General features: G+C 41.8%; 1 protein-coding gene across 8 annotated transcripts in view; it reads left to right on the forward strand.

The window, feature by feature from the left end:
- The window catches only part of mark2b (MAP/microtubule affinity-regulating kinase 2b), a 60,131-nt gene extending 39,495 nt beyond the window's left edge, over nt 1-20,636 (forward strand). For 2 of the 8 annotated variants that reach the window (XM_068308333.1, XM_068308337.1), the window contains exons 14-21: nt 1,220-1,371; nt 1,856-1,950; nt 5,447-5,590; nt 10,907-11,173; nt 13,558-13,584; nt 16,411-16,449; nt 17,143-17,246; nt 17,957-20,636. In XM_068308333.1, coding sequence (XP_068164434.1) covers nt 1,220-1,371; nt 1,856-1,950; nt 5,447-5,590; nt 10,907-11,173; nt 13,558-13,584; nt 16,411-16,449; nt 17,143-17,246; nt 17,957-18,306 — 1,178 coding nt within the window. In that variant the 3' untranslated portion in view covers nt 18,307-20,636. The remainder of the gene's footprint in view (nt 1-1,219; nt 1,372-1,855; nt 1,951-5,446; nt 5,591-10,906; nt 11,174-13,557; nt 13,585-16,410; nt 16,450-17,142; nt 17,247-17,956) is intronic. The other 6 variants (XM_068308334.1, XM_068308340.1, XM_068308338.1 and 3 more) reach the window with 6 other exon arrangements.
- The last annotated feature ends 39 nt before the right edge of the window (nt 20,637-20,675 follow it).

The following is a 20,675-nucleotide window of genomic DNA, read 5'->3' on the forward strand; positions in this document are numbered from 1 at the left end:
TGACTGGCCCTGAGGACCTGGTGTGGCGGCCCATGACGTAGGCTGTCCTCGCCTGGTGCTGGGGTCTTGGACTTGACCGTGCCTTGTTTTTAATGGACCTGAGGAGTGACAAACTAAAAGACCTTCCAGTTTTTTATCAGTGTTTTTAAAATCTGGGGGTTTTTCTAAAGAAAAGACCAAAGGATTTTAACTCACTTTATTGGATTTTAAAAAAGCCTGTCATCAAAGAGGACTTTTTAACGTGAAAGACATTGCAGGAGCAGCAGTAGAAAACAAGTGCATTACAGCTAAAATCTCCACCCTTGGGCGTGTGGTGGAGTTTTGGGGACCCGTTTTAGAAGATGCTGCTGCTCTGTCCTCCGCTGTGGGCTTGATGTCAGTGAGGCTTGTTGAAAGACTGCTGGGAAGCTGGAGGAGCCGACTCACCCCACAGCAACTGAATTTGATCAGTTTTTATTGTACAGGTCTTTTAAATCCAGGTTTGCCGATCCTTTCCCAATAGAGGGCTTGTCTCCTAGTGTTAGTGACGCTGTGTCAGACCCGATCAGCTTCAGTGGCAGTAACGGTAAAAACATGTACAAACTGATGGTAAAAATTTTAAACAAAGTCAAACTTAAGAATTGGGTTGACACACCACTGTTTCCTGGACTATCAAAGGCTCAAAAACCTGTTCCTGTTTGTAGAGAGAGTCTTTCTCTCATTAGGTCTTGTTTTTAACAAACAGGTATACACAATCAGTTTGAAACGCAGGAAAACTCAAAATAAGGAATGGCAGATTTTAAACTTCCTTCTGAGCCAAACAAAAATGACAGTTTATTGAAGCAGGAAAAAAAAGATTGAAGGCTCTTCAGACTGTCACGCAGAAGTGATTTTAAAGAGAATTGTCCAAACAAGAATTATGATTGATTTTAATTATTACAAAGCAATGAAAGATTTGGAAACTTTTAGGAACTTGTTGTGTGTCAACAATGTATTGTGTTCTGTGCTGAGTGAGAAGTTTGTGATCGGTCATTGGTTAATTTATGTATACGGTATTTGTTTACTGTATTATTTTTTCCGATTAATTATTTGTTTATTTTGTAGGGGAATTCCTTTTTGTGTGAAGTTTTCAGTTTTGTATGTGATTAATTTGTGAATTTGCTAATTTTTCTGGGAATGAATGTGATTTTTAAAGTTCTCTTTCTCCCTTTCCCTCATTTCTTTTCGGTTTTCCTTCAAGGCTCGTCTTACTCCAAGAGGGGGGGTCAGTCCGACAATAGGACAGCAGGAGAGGATTCTGTGAGGAAAGGTTCGTCAGGTAGCTCCACCACCAGAGTCCCAGCCAGTCCCCTGGTGTCCTCTGACCGCAAGAAGAGTGCCACGCCCTCAACCGTGAGACCACATGTCCACACTGCTTTACATTACATTTACAACACCGCTAGTCCTCGCCTAATATGTGGGCATTTAGAGGATTTTTTTCTGTCGACTTTTGTTATATTCCTGGTAACACTTCTTGATTCTGCCCAGAGAGGAGGCTTACATTATTATTGTTAAGTGGATTTAGGTGACACCATCCAGGCTGTCTCCATCTAACGTAAATTTGGGTGGATAGCTTATTTGCCAGTGTCATGGTAGACATGAGTGCTGATGATGATTCCAGAACATGAGATGTTTTTAAGGGTTAAGAGAAACAAATGGTTTTGTAAATTCACTCATCCAGGATGATCAGGAAAAATGCACACAGCCTTTTCGGTCATAACCGACCAATTTTTGTCTGATTTATCCGTCTGTCATCTGCACCCACCCCTCATGTTCTTTATTGTCCTCTGTCTGAAACATTTCTATTGCGCTTTTTCTCCTTCCTTTCCCCCTATAGAATAGCATCCTGTCCACTGGTACAGGTCGCAGTCGGAACTCTCCTCTGACTGAACGAGCCACACTGGGCCAGGGCATCCAGAACGGCAAGGATAGGTATATATCCACACACACATATTTACAGAAACAATTTGAAAAGAGTTATTTTCAAAGGAGAAGGAACCCAGTGTGGTTTTCACAGCATCCCGTCTGACTCCTCGAGCCGAAGCAGCGCTCCCTCCTCTCTCAGACGTAATCCAAACACATCCAGCGCGATTTGTGAATGACGCTGCCCTTCAGCTGTCTCGCTGACTCCAGTCCAGTCCTGGGCTGGTATCCTCCAGAGCCCAGCCAGCTGGCACAGTTATTCCTTCAGCAATGCCCCCAGGGCAGGGTTAGGCCTCGTGGACAGGAAAATCATTCTCCCTTGGGAATTTCAGCCAAACCTCCGGTAAATTAGAGATTAGCCATGGCTGTCTGATTGAAGCCTACCAGTTACAGCAGACTCAGGGTTCGATAGATACGCATTCACTTAGATGCAGTTTGAAACATGTTGATGCACAGAGGAACTCATTTGTTCTCTAAATTGATGTTTTATTTCTTCTTTTTATTATTAAAGCATTTGCGTTTAAAAGAAATGTGACTTCCCCAAACAGAAAACCAGGGACAGATGGGTTGACGTGAACCTGAAACGACAGAGATAAAAACAAAATAAATTGTATTTTGGGATAAAAGAAATCAAATAATTAAGATGGAGTCTGGTCAATGAATTCGGACTCAAATCAAGCTCCCCTGACGTTCCTCGCTACGGAGTGTATTGCCTCCCCTTTTCCAGTTTCTCGATCATTTCTCGATCTCCTTTGCCCCTTTTCGGCAGCACCAATCCACACGCGGCCCACAGAAAAGCTTGATCGTGAATGTGTCACATCTCATACGTGTGTCCCACTCACACTCCCCTGTGCTTAACCAGCCATATGCTTTTTCATGCGCTTTTCAGAAGCATTAAACATTTAAGCCTAGCCTTAATCCTGACTATGATGCGGTGTCCATTGTGAGTGCTTTATAACTTATCCCTAGTCTCAAATGACCTCCTCGTGTCCGACAACTTACTTCACAGGCAACACCATGAAAAAATAGAATGAATAATATTTTTTTTGTAAAGTTATGTTTGGAGAAACCTTTTTCCTTTTGACCTCACACTACATTGTTAACGATAAATGATGTGGTCATTTGAAACAGCATTCTTTTTAATATTGTGTGTCTTAATCCATGGTAGATTCTAACTGTTGTGATCTGCTTTTATTATTATTCAAGTTACCTTATTAGATCATCATTGATGCTGTGAAGTTTTGGCTTTTATGCTTGTTACCCCCCCCCCCCCAACTCTCCTCCTCCCATTTTGTGTCCTTTTCTACTTTATATTGTTCTGTGTTCTTTTGTTGGTTCTGTGTCTGACTTCTTGTCCCAGTGGATGTTAAATATTTTCGGCACCCTTGCTCTTTCTTTTCCCTGCTTGACTTTTTTTTCCCCCTTGTCTTTTATATTAATCTGCCTTCTTATTATTTTTCTGTGCCTCTCTGTAAGGAGATTAAGAAGACTTGTGATGGAATATTTACGCTGAGTGGCACTATATGGTTCCTGTGCTTGCCTCCTAATAGGCTTACACATGGACAGAAATATCTACTCAGTTTAAACATACTTGTCACACATGCTCCCAACTCTAGCTACGGACTAGACTTACCAGTAAATGAATGTTTTTCCATCACTAGCTGTTCTAAATCCTGTTAGAAAGAGGGTTTCTTTTTTCCTCTGTTTTTTTCTATAATTAGCAGCTGTTTGGTTGTCCTTTTTAAAAATGTAGTCCCTTGATCATTGCCCAACAATCTGGCCTCTCCTCCTCATCTTGGTCTTGTTCTGGTACCAGTCTTCTGTCTCCTCTGTCTCGCTTCTGTGTGTGGATACAGTGGAATTACGTCGGTGCGTTTTGTAACCCAAAGCAACTCCGCTGATCAAGGGTTCAAAAAATACCCAGCGTTGTTTCCCTGACTAAAATACTTAAATACATATTCATAGATTAGAAATGTTTCCTAGTTTCATATAGAGGCTTGAACCTTGATAGGAAAGTAAAGAAGAAGTGTAGTTAGCCATAATGCTCAACTCTGTTAAACTGCTGTGACATGTATTTGTATAAATGAAGCTGAACAACTTGCCCATCTATTGTTATCAGAAAAATAGAAAAAGCTAATGGTTATGGATGATGAGTTTTATCGTATGCAAATTTTTATTGGTTGATTGATGAAACATTTGGTCCATAAAATGTGAAAAGAAGCAAATTTTTGCAGACCTAAAAATGGAATGTTGGTTTTCATATTTGTTCCTTCCTGGCAGCATGAGCCAGGAGAAATAATTACAATAATAATTTCGGTGCCTTAGCATAAGAGCTCAGTTTCTTCCGTGACCTAACTCATAACCCAATTTGCTCATAAATCAAATTGATTTTCCCCATTGAAATTGGCTGGTCATTAATTCGTTCCAGCCCCCGAAGAAAATACTTTAAAAAATGTTTAAATTTGTTGTAAAATATCAAAAATGTATTTATAAATAAGAATTGTTATATAAAAACATGATTAAAAAAGAATATAATGAAAAAAACATCTTTTTTTTTTAGATCAGATGACTCGTGCTGATGGAAGATGCTCTAGTTGGAGGAGTTTGTGCTTTTTTGGTCACTTAATTGCCAACTTACTCGCTTCGCTCTTAATGCAACACTGTTGTTAAACTTAATTTTCTCCGAATTTTTTTTTTATAATTCCCCTTTACGTAACTTAATCTTAACTAATTCTCTTTGCCACATTTTCTTATGATTATTGATTTTGACTCAAGTTAAAGCAAAACATCGACCTTGAGACGGCTTGTAACTCGGAAACCTTATTAGTAGGGACCCCCGTAAGTCCACTGTATTGAAAATAGTATAAAAAACGGAATCTAAAATGAATCTAAGGACCTCAATAGATGAAAATACGCAAAACTATTAATTAAAATCAAAAACAAAAAACATTTAGGGAGGATTTCTAAGATTTGTGATAATTAAACTTTGTACTGAAAGACCTCAAATTGTTCTAATAATTATTTACAAGTTGTGTATTTGTCAGGGAACCCAGAGCGACTTTCATTGTTCTGTTGTGGTTTGGGTTTTTGTGCTGTGTTGTTTTGTTTTGTGTAACGTCAGAAACGTGATTTTGTCCTTTTGTCTTCATGTTTTCCGTTTGTTAAGAAAAATGTGAAAGTTGGTCTCTTGTGTCAGAACAGAAAAAAGACCAACTCTTCCTTCCTATTCGTGTTTTCTGTCTCCGTGCATCCGTCTACTTGTCTTTCTTCAAACCCCCCCTCCCCCCTCCTCCCCCCCTGAGTGTGTTTGATAAGTGCTGCTTCTAACCATACTCCACCTCACCTCCCCACCCACCCACACACAAACCCCGCCCGGTGTGCGTGTGTGTATGACTGTGTGTGTTTGTCCTGGTTTGTTTTTGTTGTGTTACTTGTGTGGTGTGTATGGTGTGTTTGCATCGGGCGGGTGTCCTCCTCCTGTTCCCCCCCCCCATCCTCCTCCCAGTCTAAACACTCCGGGCTCCCGCGCCTCGACTGCCTCGGCCGCTGCCGTCCTCTCCTCCTCCTCCTCTTCACGTTCCCGCCACCACAAGTCCCTGTCCTCGTCCAATCATCCATGCCCCTCTGACCTGCACGCACCACGGCCCAGGCAAGTGTCTTCCTCACTCTCTGTCACACACACACAGATACACACTGACGACACCCCCCCCCCTTCCTGCTCGCACCACAGACATCCGTCCAGCAAGAACCAAAAGGACAGAAAGGGAAATGACGGATAAAGTCTTGTTAGTTTGCACTGAAATTTTCCATCTACCACCAACTTACTTTGGGAAATGAAGCCAATTGTTGGTTCCAAAATGGTGGATTTTCAGGTTGTTGTTTTTTTACAAGTGTTTCAACACAATCTTTTTTGCTTATTTGTATAACTCATTTGTCTAACTCCAAAGTTCATACTGAAATTGTTTTGAACATTTTTCAGTTTTCACTCAAAATCATCAACAATACCCAATATAAAGACAAATGAAATGCGTTTACTGTCAAGTTGTTGAGTCAAAGAAGTTTCATCTCAACTAATTTATTGAGTGTCTTTTTAAATCAGCAGCATTTCAGATTGTCAGTACATTTGCTTCACTGGTTTTTCACCTTTTATCCTCTTAGTCCTCCAAATAAAACTTTTAACAGTCAACTATGTTTTCTGTTGGTAGTTTATCATTTCGATTTGGTTTTGTCTGCAGTTGGACACCCTTGATCCAACTTTTCGGCCCATAGTTTGCTTGTGACTGCCTCGAAAGATGTTATGCAAAATAATTCCTAAATAATTGGATATTTCTGCTTCCCACGGGAGATCATATTTTCCCTTTCAGATCTCTGGAGTGTTGGGTTTTTGTCAACTGCTATTTGTCTATTTGTAAGCGTGATAATTTCCCAAAATCAGCCACTAATCCCATGAACCATCTGAAACATCTTCTCAGGAAACAGTAGAGCATCATCTGCTAATAATCCCACTTTGTGTTCGATCTGTTCTGCTGTAAAGCCTCTGAGAGCTTCTCTGTGTTAATGTTTCACCTAATGCCTCAATTATAAGACCAGAGAGGGACGGTGGAATCAAGCAGCAGTCTAAGTTGTCAGACAAATAACCAGAGAAATCCCCATTTTATTTGTGCTGTAGGTTCATCATAGATGGTCTGAATAACCATCTATCATTTATCTTAGAATCCAAATTTTCCTTTAACTGTAAAAATTAAACTTTTTCTATCTTTTCCAACAATAATTTCTATAATCTTTACTAGTGTGGTTTAATATTTATAACGTTCTCCTTACATTGTCAGTGGTTTGCCTGTTCTGTAAATATCCAGCTTGATCCAAATGTAGGGTCGGGGAGTAGATTTTCTAATCTGTAGGTCATTCTACCTATAAATATTTCAGAGCGCTAATAGGTTGATAATTGCCACAGTCTTGGTCTTTTCTCCTCTTAGGAGGGGCTGAGATAACCAAGAAACATTTGTTTGAGGCCTTGGGATGAAAGGCATAACTCTCAGTTGAAAGTTTCTAAATTCTCCTGAACTTTTCTATATTTCTTTGTTTTTAGTATGGTAAATTGTTCTTTCCACCTGTTGTTTGTGTGGAGTGTGTGCATGCTAAGAATTTTACTGGTTTGCCTCCACCTCATAATTCTTCTGCCTCAGAAAATCTCACATTTGCTGTATCAGCGTATACAACTCATTGATTTTCTGACGTAGTTGTTTGCATCTGTTTGATTTTCCCTGAAGATCTGCCAATCTTTGCATCTTCAGTTCATTCACATTTTAAGTCATTTAAATAAATTCTATCACATTACAGCCTTTAGGGCGTCACACAAGATTACAGAAGGTCCTCATTAGTTTAATTTTATTTCTACTTATTAATTCGTATTTACATTTTAATTTTAGATCATTGATCACATTTGAAAGATTTCCAAGTTTAGTCAAATTGAGAGCATATTTAAATTTATTTTTACAATTTTATTTATTGTACCCTTGCTTTGGCATCACCATAGTGAACATTTTTGACAACAGATAATTTAGACAAACCAGTTGCTCAGCAACAACCAGGAAGTAGACTTTGACCTACAGAAAGCTGTCCGAAATTAAACCTTGTGTGTAGAAGTCACGCTTCAATCTTCACATCTACCCAACAGACCGTAACTGAATAGTCAGGATTTTGAGAACGAGATGAGCAGGTTTGTGCCGCACCTCCGCTGTATGTCTTCAGACTTTTAGTTTTGTGTTCTGGAGGACACAGGCGACTCTGCTGTAACGCACATGTTCATTTTTAAATGGAAGGAGAACAGCAATATTTCCAGAAGGCCCCTTTTTTGCTAGATGGTAGTAGTGAGTCTTTTTTAAAAGTTTGCTGCCTGGAGTTTTGTCCCAAAGCTGATTTTAAGAGGGAAGCAGGACTAATTTACACAAGAGCTTAAAATCAAATGGATATTCTCTTATGTAGACCGATGGTTCAATCGACATAAATCTACCCACTGATGACATACTTATTGATCACGGTTAATGTTCTCAGATGCGTCACATGAAAGAAGGCCATAAATGTCCTTATCGCCTTTTCAACAACACAACGCTGTTGTCATCTGATGGTCACATTTCAAGGAACCTCACACCCACTGGACTAGTTTTGTCTCCTGAATGCAGTTAACTCTTGAAATGACTTCCAAACCTGTAATAACAGGATAATAACTACACTGCTACCAAATATACCCACCAATCCAAAGAGTTTGTATTAAAAGTAACTGGACGTTTTCTTAGTGTGATTTTATTTCACCTCTTTGAGAACATGTGACTGTTCTTGAATGAGTGGGTAAACATCTACGTACCTAAAAAAATTGCAGTTGCTTTTTACTTAATTAGAATTACTATTATCTGAATCAATGCTTCTTGCAATGTGACAATGTTTAGTCAACTAATCACACATACCTGGTATCCTCAGCTTTAACTTACCTCTGAGCCTCGCTCAACTGCATACCTTACTTATGCAGATAGACCATACCACTCAGGGAATGACAATGTTCTAAGAGTTTACTATTTTCTGAGGTGTTGTGTTTGTGGACAAAGAGATTTAACCTGATTTGTCTTGAGCAAAGATAGGATGTCTCTCTAAGCTTCCCTCAGCGGTTGTTTTTCATGCTTGTCAGCCTCAGACTGTTGCGTCAACTCCCCTCAGTTCAGGAGTTTCCAGGAAGATTCTGTCTTCATCTCTTAGGCCTTAACTGTACTGTGGAATGAAACAAACCTATGACCTCACGATGGGTTCCTCTATGTGAATGTGCATGTGTGCTCTTGCTGTATGTGTCCGACTGTCTGTCTGTTTTAGGGGCCACTTTGAGATTTGGGTTTATTTGCTTTTTTCCTGACCAGGTGCCAAAATTCGGGTTCGAAGGTTTGTAAATATGTTCCTCAGTGAGCTTAAATCCTGTCGAAGGTTGATCAGATTTGCCATTTCCACCGACACCCGCAAATTTCTGTGACGGTTGTCTTGTGATAAAAGCCACCGGCAAATGTCAGGCTGAGATTCCCGTAGAACAAAATGTCAAAGTGGCCCTCTGGCTTCATGTGCTTTTGTCTGCTCTGTGTTGAAGTCTTGTTCTGTTGCATGCATCGATCAGCAGTGAGCTTGGGCTGTTCAGAACCTGGTTGGGAACGTTGGAGAGAAGGTACTGTGCCGAAAAGTAGACTGTACCCTGAGTGAGGACTCTCTATCTTTTCTCAGATCATAGTCTGCGCCTGAAAAAGTCCCATCTGTTCCTGTTCTTCAAGGTTTAGAGACTCCTGTTTGGAAAAATTCAGCAAATAACAATTTCACTCAGTTGTGTTGACATTTATTGTATTATGTGTAGTTATAAAGCAATTAAAGATGCATGTAGAAAGCTGAATTTTATAAGTCTTATTCCAATACCCTTTGCTTGAAAGTAAATAGAAAAATCTTTTCATTTGTCATTGGCGCAGTGGTTAGCGCTGCCGCCTCACAACACGGCGGACCCGGGTTCGAGTCCCGCTCTGTGCGGAGTTCGCATGCTCTCCCCGTGTCTGCGTGGGTTTTCTCCGGGTTCTCCGGCTTCCTCCCACCTCCAAAAGCATGCGCTTCAGGTTGATTGGCCGGTCCCAAATTGACCGTAGGAGTGAGTGTGTGTGTGACTGATCGTTGGTTTCTATGTGGCTCCGCGGTGCACTGGCGTCGTGCCTGGAGTGTCCCCCGCCTCACGCCCTGAGACTGCCGGGATAGGCGCCGGTTCCCCCGCGACCTGCGTTTGTGGATTAAGCGGGTTTGAAGATGAATGAATGAATGAATGAACACTAACTAGTTCCCCTGATGATCACATAATGTCACACAGTCCTGGACTAAGCTTTCCTTTCTTGTGTCCATAGAGCTGCTAGCATTTGGAATAGGATATCCCATGTCCTTGAACGCATCCCCATCAAAGTAAAGGATACATTAAAGGGACTTTTTTTCCTACCCCTTGGCCACAATTGTTTTCCTTTTTAAAAACTGAAAAATACAGATATCAGAGATTTAAAAAAATCACCTTCATTTGATAAGCCATAAAAAAAGGTTTAGCTTGCACATTTTTAACCAGAGTTGTGAGGCTATTCTCCATAGCGACACACAACTCCGTAACAGGACAGTCACAGCTCTGTCAAAGTCTAAACGAGTGGGGCAGAGATTTGATAAAAAACAAATTGGGCTTTCCTTTTATTTCTTAATTTTGTATATGTCTGACATTCTGTTCCAGCGTGATGTTCCTCATTGGATTAGATTTCCTAAAGTCTTTTCAACTCTTATCTCTGAGTGTACTTTGTTTTTCTCATTTCGGTCAGTTGTGTTTGCCATCGGCAGCAGGTTTGTCAGCGCCACAGGCCGCCGCCACCATGGACCACGAGTGCCCACGTACTAGCAAAGCAAATGCAAGGTTTTAGCTCAGTGAATCCTGTGTGTGTGTGTGTGAGAGAGAGAGTGTGAGAGAAAGCCAGTGAGTTGTGATGCTTTGTTGGAGGAAACGTGTTTGGGTAGGATTTGTCACGACCCGGACTGGATCTGATTTTTTGGGATTGTGCGACGCATCAGGGAAAAGTTGGCATCAGATGTCAGATCAGTGACGTGACAATGAAGAACACACTTCATCTGAAGAAGTGGTTTCCTGTCAGTTGTGTTTGCCTAATGACATGTTCCTCCTCTCCCTCCTCTTCACTACTATTCTCTCTTCTGTCACTTCTTCCCTTCATCTTCCACACATTCTTGTCTTCTCCTGTCTGACCTGTCCTCCTGAAATCATCATTTGCTACACCTCTTCTGGCTGTTCTCTCATCACGCCACCCAAACTCATCCAACCATCTTTTCTCTTTCCCACATCCGACCTTTATCCATTATCTATCCTCTTTCCTCCGACACCTCCTTTTTATTTTTATTTTTTCTTCTTCAGTGCCCCATCTCAGCGGGCGCCCGGCGCCTCCCCATCCGCACACAACATCAGCAGCGCTGCAGCGTCGGACCGCGCCAACTTCTCCCGAGGGGTAGGCATCCGCAGCACATTCCACGCAGGCCAACAGCGGGGCGCGCGGGACCAGCAGGGCTCCGCCTACCCCGGCGGGCCCGCCTCCCCCTCGCTGTCGCATGGCAACAGCCAGGCCCGGAGGACGCATGGCGCCACGGGGATCTTCAGCAAGTTCACATCCAAATTTGTACGCAGGTGAGTGATAAGGGAGGCGTGAGAGCGGGAAATCGGGGGGGGGGGGGGTTGTCAGACTGACGAGTACATTTTGGTGTTTTTTAATCACATGCAGACACAAACTGTGGAAACTGCATTTTCTTCTTATTATACAGCGACTTTGCAGCATAAATTCCATTCAAACCCTTTTCTGAGTGTTGAGGTTTGAGCCCGAGGCAGAAAATGACTAGTTTGATATTACGAGTCGGTTCATGTGCTCATTTCCTCCCAGGGAAAGATGCAGTCTTTGCATCCATGTCATCACTGGGTTGCACTGGTTTCATCTCATCCCTATCACTGGACTTGTGCTGATCTGTAGCTTCGCTGAGCCAGAAGGGCAGAGGAAAGGGAACAGCTGTGTCTGCTCTGTAATTTGGTTTGAAGCTGTGGTGACGAGGAGTAATTTTGTTGGGTTTTTGTGCTTCCAAGTCTGGCCTAGTTTTCATCTTGGTTCTCTGGTGCAGGTTGCAGCACAAAAAAAACATAGCTCTCATCTCCCTGGTACCTGATTGCAATGAAAGCTAAATTTGTTTTATGTTATTATTACATCCCGCTTCAAAGCGATGATATATTGTAATTGTCAGCGTTTGTCCGTCTGTTAGTTAGTCCACCACATATCTTTGCAACCGTTGCTGATAGAAATACCTTGAGAAACTAGGTCAATGTCAAATTTTTAACTTTTGTGCACCCAGGAACTGGATAAGATAGAAAGACAAGGGAAGAAGGCCAGTGTGAGTAAGACCGTAGATCAAAGCTACTGCTTTAATCCATGAAAGTAGCTTTGGTCTTTGACATAATGCAAGTAGGTCAGGGAAAAATTTTGAATTGAGGGCTGTCTTGGGATGTTGCAGTCTGTGACTGAATTGGTTCTTCTAGTGCAGGTTGCAGCCCAAAAAAACCCAGCTCTCATCTCCCGGGTACCTGATTGCAATGAAAACTAAATTTGTTCTATGTTATTATTTTCCTTGGGAATGGATTGGAGCTTTCATCCAACTCCACTAGTTAAATACAGTGGGGTGGAAACAGCAACTGGGTGGGAGGAGAGTGGGAGGAACGGATGGGAGGGAGAAGCCTGTGTAGTGTCTAGTCACAGCTAGACCAACACTTTGTGTTAGCCTGATGTCAGCTTCTGACAAAAAAATGGAAAATTCTCCCTGTTGAGTCCTCAGGGTTTATGGAAATCTGTATTCCTGTTCCTAAAAAAGACTGAAGTCAACAATCACTCCATTTTTCTCTCAGTGCTGGTCGACTGAATATATATAAACGCGCTCAGAAAAAACAAAGAACATAATAATCGTGGCTTCCTGAACGCACGCCCGCATTCGTGGACAGTTCCCTGTGTGCTGACGTATGATTGGTTACACACCAGGTGTTGCTAATGCAGTAGATACCGCTGGTGTGAGTGTCGCTCGATGGAGTCGTAGGAAACGGTCCGGGTGGCGGTCGGTTCCATCCACCGTATCTGATGTGATTCCACATCCAACAGTCCTGTCTCATCTTTTGTTGATGATGATGATGATGATGGAAGAAGAGTGTGTACAGCCATAGGCGCATCAGATTTTGCCCCCCCCCCTACACGTGTGGGTGTCAGTGTCGAGTGTGTGTGAGAAACGGAGGGTGCAGACATTCTAGACCTCCCACTCAGAGATACTGTAGCTCCGTGGTGACAGTATCCATGGTTACACCGGAGATATCACTTTTCCCTCAACTATAAATACCCCTACTGGGGACACCTTGACACACACACACACACACACACACACACACACACAGAACTTGATTCACTGATAGGAATTAGAGGTGGAGACAGAGATTGTGTCGCATTGTACAGTTTCATTAAACACACGAGTTTTGTGTGTACGTATATTGGTGTGTGTGTGTGTGTGTGTGTGTGCAACTGTTTCTTACATCACGTTTATGTTAAATATTAAACTGACGTTTAACGCGTGATGCTCATTTTGAATGTCTTTGTGTGTACAGGAAGTAGTTTTTTGTCTCTCTGTGTGACGTTTCATCACATCTGACCTTTTGACCTCACAGCCACTTTTTTTCAGGACCTCCCAGGACGACTGTATGTGGGGGGCTGCTTCATTTCTTGTTGTGGGGGGTGGGGTGGGGTGTTCAAACAGGGTCTTCTGCCTTAGCTCATTCCCCTCGACAGAAACGGAACTGATTTCATTTATTGTTGTGAAATATTTACTGGTTTAATGCTGGTTGTGTTTGCTGGACATGCGGCTGCTGGTAATGTTGGTGTCTGTTCTGGTTTTGCTACTCAGAGGGTTTTTTTTTTACAGGAGGATCATAAATTTACACATTTTATACAAACTTCTCTCTTTCTTTCTTTATCCCTCTTTTGTTTTTTGTAGAAATTTCTCGCTCAGGTTTCCAAGAAGGTAGGCAACATCCCAAACGTTAAATATATAACCCTTTTGAAATAAAAACATATATTCTCTTCCTTATATATATTTTACATATATATATAGAAAACATTTCCTCCCTTTTTGGTGTTTCGTGCAGCTTTTTGTTTGAAATCTTCCATTAGTGCCTTGAACCTTATCTTTTCTTCTTTATTTTCTGTGGCTTGGCTCCTGAGCCTTCTGGTTTGGAGTGCCATGTTTTGGCCCTTTTTTATTTTAATTTCATCTATTTTTTACTAACTTCCCATTCACCCAGCCACCCACTCACTTATTCATCACGCAGCACAATAACACCTCACCCCACTTCCTTTCCTTCCCTCCGTCGTCCCTCCCAGCCACCTCTTGTCGATCATCATCCCCCCCCCCTTTGTTACCATTCGTTCATCAGGATGACTGGATGTCAGACTACATTCCCGGTTTAGCGCCAACGTTTTATCAAACTCCTCCCTTTCTACTCTGAATTCAGACACTAATTTCCTCATTTTCACTGGTTTGATAAAAGACGAACAGAGAAGGGAGATGTCGGCTTTTTTGAGGCGTTATCATATACAGGAGTTCTCACTGGGTCATTTCACCCAGGGTGTTAAAAGTTGCAAACCATTTTTCATTTTCATTTTTTTAATCTAACGTCACTCACCAAACCCTCCCATACCCATCAACCAACTCATCTCTGTTGCATCGGTTCACAAAAATCGTGCTTCCATCCACCTCAGAAGGCTTGAATTGTGTTTTTACATCTGGAGTAAGTTATTGATCCAACACGGACAGTATCATTAGTAGTAGTAGTAGTAGTGGTGGTGGTATTATTATGGGCTGTAGTTTAGGATGGAGAGGACGAGAGGACCCGGAGGGACGGGGCTGCAGTGTTTCTCAGGCTGCACTTTGTTTCTGGAGGCTGAACTCACGTCTTCATTGCTCTGTTCTCACTCTGGCTCTGGCTCTCTAACAGCAGCAGCAACAGACCTGGATGGCTTTGACCTACTCTGGCTGGAAGAGACCTTAATGCTGTGGACACACACACACACACACACACACACACACACACACACACACACACACACACACACACAAATACATTTATATTCATTTTATTTAGTAAACACATATTGTGTCTGTGCTCACATAAATATTTGCAACTATGTACCAGCTCACTGTCCCCTCATTGGACTGTGAGCTGCTTTTCACCAGCAGGAAGACCAGCTATCCTCTACTGTGGGCTTTTGCTCCCCCTGCTGGTGAAAAGTGGTAATCCATGTTTTTCCTCCAGGTTTTTTGTACATGTAGTATTTCATAAAAATGAGGATAACATGAAATTGCCTTAAAATATATGTGTCTAAATATTGTTAAAATGTATATTTTAATCATAAGTAAGTGATTCTAGTGGAATTATGACATTAAGTTGATATGTTGGGATATGAAGGTTCAGAATCTCATTTCCCAGTTTCGTCACCTCCACCTGGAGCTGTTATTACATCCCCACATGCAACATGACACAATTTCATTTGATTTCATTCCCCCAGAACCCATTTGTCTTTTGTCATGTGTTTTGTTGATCATGTTTTTGTTGCAGGAAGGACTTTTCTGGGGTTTTACTTTTAACAGGTTTTAAACAGAGATGTTTGTCTTTTCCTACAACAGAATCGATTTGACACCTTAAACTGTTGAGTTGGTTTCGTTCATCACTTTCATTCCATTTGTTTAGCTGTTGTCATGTTGTTGTCTTTTTTGGCCCCATTTAGTATATTTTATGATTTATTTTTTTATAAATTCACTTTTGTCTGCTGGTACTCATGCAAATATTTGTGTCTGTACTCGCAGCGTCGTTTACAGGGAACAGATGTGTGTGTTTAAAAAAGGGCCAGTATTACTAATGATGCTTTAAAGGCAATGCTGGGATCATTAATACCTCTAAACACCTCGAGTTGCACCGTTCATCCTCACCATGCTAACCACTGTGTTCCATCCCACTCCATGTTACTCTGTTGAGTTTCATTCCATCCTGTTCCACCTTGTTTGGAATTAATTACAGTACTGTAGTTCTGAACTTTATTCATGGGGAGCAGCTCCTCCATTGGATCTTTCATTTTTCATGATTCATCCTCCAACAGGTTGTCCAGTTATAACTTAACTACTGAATAAAACTTTCCGACTTCTCATATAAAAATGCCTTAAACCAAACAAACCAGTGAATAATTTGTTTCTATTTTTTATCTGTTAACCTGCAGAATAACTTTTTTTTAACTAAACTGACAAGGATAAACTTTGTTGTTTGATCTAAATGACATTTCTAAGTAAGCAGTGTGTGAAATTTTAAACGCAAATTGCAAACATTGATAGCACAGATTATAAATAGATGAATAAGATATTTGTTCATGTATTTAATATGTTAATGCAGGAAGGTGTGGAACAGCTCGTATGTTCTAAAGACATGACAAATGTCTTTCAGCAGGTGGGCTGTTTCATAAATCACTCGGACTGTAAGCTTCAGTGTGCAACTTTATATAATATAAAATTTAAAGCCTAATTAATGGTTTCATGGTTGATGCATCACAATCCTTTTTTCACTCATCTTTTTGGTGAGGAGCTGTCAGTGGTTCCTCTGAACAAACTGGACACCGTTGGCTCTCGACCCAAATTTAAGCTTTTGCCGTATAAATGCGACCTTTGACCCCATGGATGGGGTTGGATCGGAACACGTTAGGTGGGCGGGGTGACCAGTGCAACCAGCTGATTGATGTCTGAGATGTCAACTCGTTGCCCTTGGCTCTCAAAAAAGACTAAACTTGTGTTGATTTTTCCGAGGAGTCCTTATGAGGGCGAGGGTCGGGATGAGGGGAGCAGGTGAGAAACAGACCAGCCCCGAAAAAAAAACCCCACCCTAAAACCCCCCAGATTTTCCGCTTGAATCAGTAGACGGGAGATGATTAGTCGATGATTCTTGTGCTTCTTCTTGTTGAATGGCTGGGAGAGTGGAGTGGACGGGGTGTGGGGGTGGGGACTGGAATCTAATTCATTGGTGATGGTGATTAAAAGTAGAAGTGGTCAGGGGATGGAGATTAGTGTGGAATATTGGCGTCCCAGTGGGGGGGGGTGGGGGACTGCTGGTGTAGAGGCTGCTCTGCATGGGGGGTGTGGATGTGTGATGGGAACCAGAATCAGAGTACCAAAAGTGTGTTTGTGTGCAGATAAGCGTTCACTGCATCACACAACCAGTTTAAATTCACACACACATTTGTCACCTTCTTGATGTCCACATACAAACACACAGCGGTACTCAAAAGAAATTTAGCCTCGTCTCCTTCACTGCCACAACCTCATTATCTCCCTCTCTTCCTTTCAATTGTTCCTCCATTTTTTTCCCTCTTCATTCCTTTTCCAAACTTTTTAAACTTTTATTCTCAAACTTTTCCTCTTTTTTCCCTCCTTTGTCTGTCTAATTTTTCTTCTCTATCATCTTCAATTTCCTGCTCCTCTTCCCTCTTTTCCTTCCTTCTCTTCCTCGGCACGTTGCCTTCACCTCCCCACCTCTCTCAGGTCCATGCTGAGCAGCACTGTGGACAAGTCCGAGAAGACGTCTGGTGGCGTTCTGTCCTCTAACAACGATGAGAACAATTCCTCACCAGGATCTGGTAACACTGGTACGGAGGCCTCAGTGACTTCTCATGTTTATAGTTGGACAGGCAGAAGAATCAAAGATCATTCTTAAAATAATTATGTCCTTTTCCCCCCAATATTCAGAACCAATCATATTGTCACATTTCTATCCTGTGGTATTACTTAAAATGATTAAAATATGGTTGACTTTTAGAGTCATAAATATTTCTTGCTGAAATGAAACAAACTGCTTCAGATCACATGAATCCACGTGCTCGATGAAGGGAAACATCCCAACTATACTTTGGAATCATTCTGATTGACTTGTGTCATCAGTTTTATTTAGTAAGATTTGATATCTTTTGGTATTTTGATTTAGATTTTACTCATTTAATCCTTTCTTTAAAATAGATCAAAAATAATATTTTACGATAATCAGAGATACACGGGCCATTTGAAACTCGGAAAAAAACATTTATCACCTCATCGAAGTAATTCACTGAGTCTCAAAGTAATACATGTTAAAAAGAGAACTGGTGGTTGGTCAGTCATGTTCGGAGATTATTTTTCTAAAAAAGATCTTGAATAATTTGAACCGAGAATGTTTTCCTCCTGTTGCATCCCTTGATTAGGTGATGATGATGCAAACAGTACTTGATTGCATCATCTTTCATTCACAGACGTTATCCTTCACATTTTGCCTTCTGATTACTTTCATTTACTCCCCCTCACTCCTCTTTCCCCCTCCCTCCAGGTGGCACCGGTACTCCTCCAGCCATCGCCAGCCAGAAGGACGCCGCCAAGCCGCGCTCTCTCCGCTTCACTTGGTCCATGAAGACCACGTCGTCCATGGAACCCATGGAGATGATGCGCGAGATCCGCAAGGTGCTCGACTCCAACAGCTGCGAATACGAGCTCCGCGAGCGCTACATGCTGCTGTGCGTGTCGGGCAACCCGGCCCGCGACGACTTCGTCCAATGGGAGATGGAGGTGTGCAAGCTGCCCCGCCTGTCCCTCAACGGCGTGCGCTTCAAACGCATCTCGGGCACGTCCATTGCCTTCAAGAACATTGCCTCAAAGATCGCCAACGAGCTCAAACTGTGAGTGCGGAAAGCAGCGAGTGCTTTACGACACCGAGGGTAGAGGTGGGTGGAGTGAAGGGGGGGTGATAAGGAAGGAGATCATACTGTAAGAAGGGCCGGGCCACAAGGGTAGTCAGGAGGTAAGCTGTAGGGTGGGATCACTTTATAAATACCATGATTGTTACCTGGAGTAAAGACGTAGGGCTACCTGTTCTGAGACTAGACGACGTTTCCTATCTAGAGGTTTTGGTTCTGACCTTTCTGAGGTCCTGCCGTTAGTTATGAAGTACTTAAAGACTAAGGTCTTCTAACTTCCTGTCGGCTTTTAATTTGACACTTTCAGCGTAGACGTTACACTTTTCTGCATGTCTGATCTGGCCTCTGTTTTTTAGAAGTCACTTTGACCACTCCCTTCTCTTCAACCTTCTATTTATTCAGTTTCTTCAGCACAATTCTGCCGCCAGGTCTTCTTTTTTCTTTTTTAATTTTCTTTTTTTGGGGGGGGTAAGGGGGGAGGGTCCAGCTACAAATGGTCAGTCAAGGAAATGCTGAAGAAGAACTTCTGTCATGCTGAATATCAAACAAGTGATGACGATCGACTAAAGGTTCGAGGCCTCAATTTGCTGGGAAACTCCGATTTGAATTTGTTGTGGTTCTGTTTCCAAACTGAAAGGACTCCTGCTGAGCCACTACTTGGGTCACTGATGCGTGCACGCACACACACACACACACACACACACACACACACACACACACACACACAGGTGGATGGTCAATGGTTGAACTTTGCTGTTGCTGGTTTGAGGACCCTCTCCATTCCCCTGCTCCCCCAAAATGAACTAAAAAACATGGAGCAACCTTTTGACCATGTCTTCAGACACACAAACTCTATACCTCCCCCTCCCTCTTGGTTCAACTGAACTCAGCACAAACACAGCCATCTTTGCTTCTTCGCTCCCTGTTTGTTCGTTTCCCGTGTCATCAGGTCAGAGGAGGCCAGTTTAAACTCGATGTATCGTCTGTCGTTCGGGCACCAAACCCTCAAGTCCTCGTTTTGGGGTTTTTTTTCCTTCTCAGTTTTTAAAATGAGTTGTGCACTGGAAAAGAACGGCAAATGGGAAACAAGGGAGGGAAGGACGGTTCATGGATGGAAGGAGATGTTGATGACTTTTTTTTGTTGCCTTTTTAAGACGAAATTTGTGTTTCCTACCTGTTGGACATGTCAGCACACACACAAGTGATCTATTTGTACATTTTTTGTCAAAGTTGGTTGGCATCACGCCTTCATATCCAGAATGTCAACCCTGAACCGACACATATCTGCGCCTCCATCCCCCCATCCCACCCCCAACTCTGCTACATGTGTTCCATGACGGCCAACACACACAACGCTGTCTCTGGAGTGTATAACAAACAGTATGTGTGAGTGTATTATTAATGATCACTGGAAAAAACACAAAAAATCTACAGGACGACGAATAATGAATTATTTCCTTCTATTTTTGATTTGATAATATATTTTTGTGTCGTTGAAAATGTTGGGTTTGTACAGATTCACGTTGGATCATGTCGTTGCTGCCTTTTTTTTTTTTTTTTTAGGTTTAACGCTCATTTAACACGCAGCTCATTGTGTATTGGATGAAACGGGACACCCAGCCCCCCTCCCTGAGTGGGGACAGGAGTTATCGGTGTATTTAAGGGTGTTAATGGTGGTGACAACTACTACTCATTCATTTTTGGCCAATTTTCTTTTTACATGTTTTTATTTCGTTTTTAAAGGCCTCACTGGTCCAGAATGCCTTGAAGCAGACAAGACTTTTTCAAATATCGAAGCTCACACTCGTGTTCAAAACCACAAAACCAGAAGAAGCCACTTCCTGTCTCTCTCCCTCCTCCTTTGTGTTGATGCTCCAGTTTGTCAGAGCATTAGTAGAACACACAGACACTAGTTCGGGAGGGGTAACGCCAGGAGATGGTTATACTTAACACTTTTCCTTCTAACACAATGACATATCGTTGTTTTATTATTTCTTTCAGTTTTTAATACGTCAGATCTTTAAGAGTCAAGCATTGTATTAAGGTGCTGGGTATTGGAATCTAATTATTATTCTGGCTGTTGCTGTTATATTATCTCTTTCAGGGTTGATTTTATTTTTCATTTATTTCGTTTTACATTGCTGTAATTTACGTTGATTTTAAATGTATTTTGAGAAAACTGTAACTGTAGTGGTGGGTTTGGATTGGGAGGGGTGATCAACTCCTGAAAAATGTATTATTTGTTTGGTTTTTTTGTGCAAAGACAAAATGATGAAAAATTACAATGATAGTAATAAAAACAATGATATAATGATAGTCCGCCTCTTTAGTCCACGTGAAAATGGTGTTCACCAT

The sequence above is a fragment of the Antennarius striatus genome, chromosome 23 (assembly GCF_040054535.1).
Source record: "Antennarius striatus isolate MH-2024 chromosome 23, ASM4005453v1, whole genome shotgun sequence".
In the NCBI taxonomy this organism is placed as follows: domain Eukaryota; kingdom Metazoa; phylum Chordata; class Actinopteri; order Lophiiformes; family Antennariidae; genus Antennarius; species Antennarius striatus.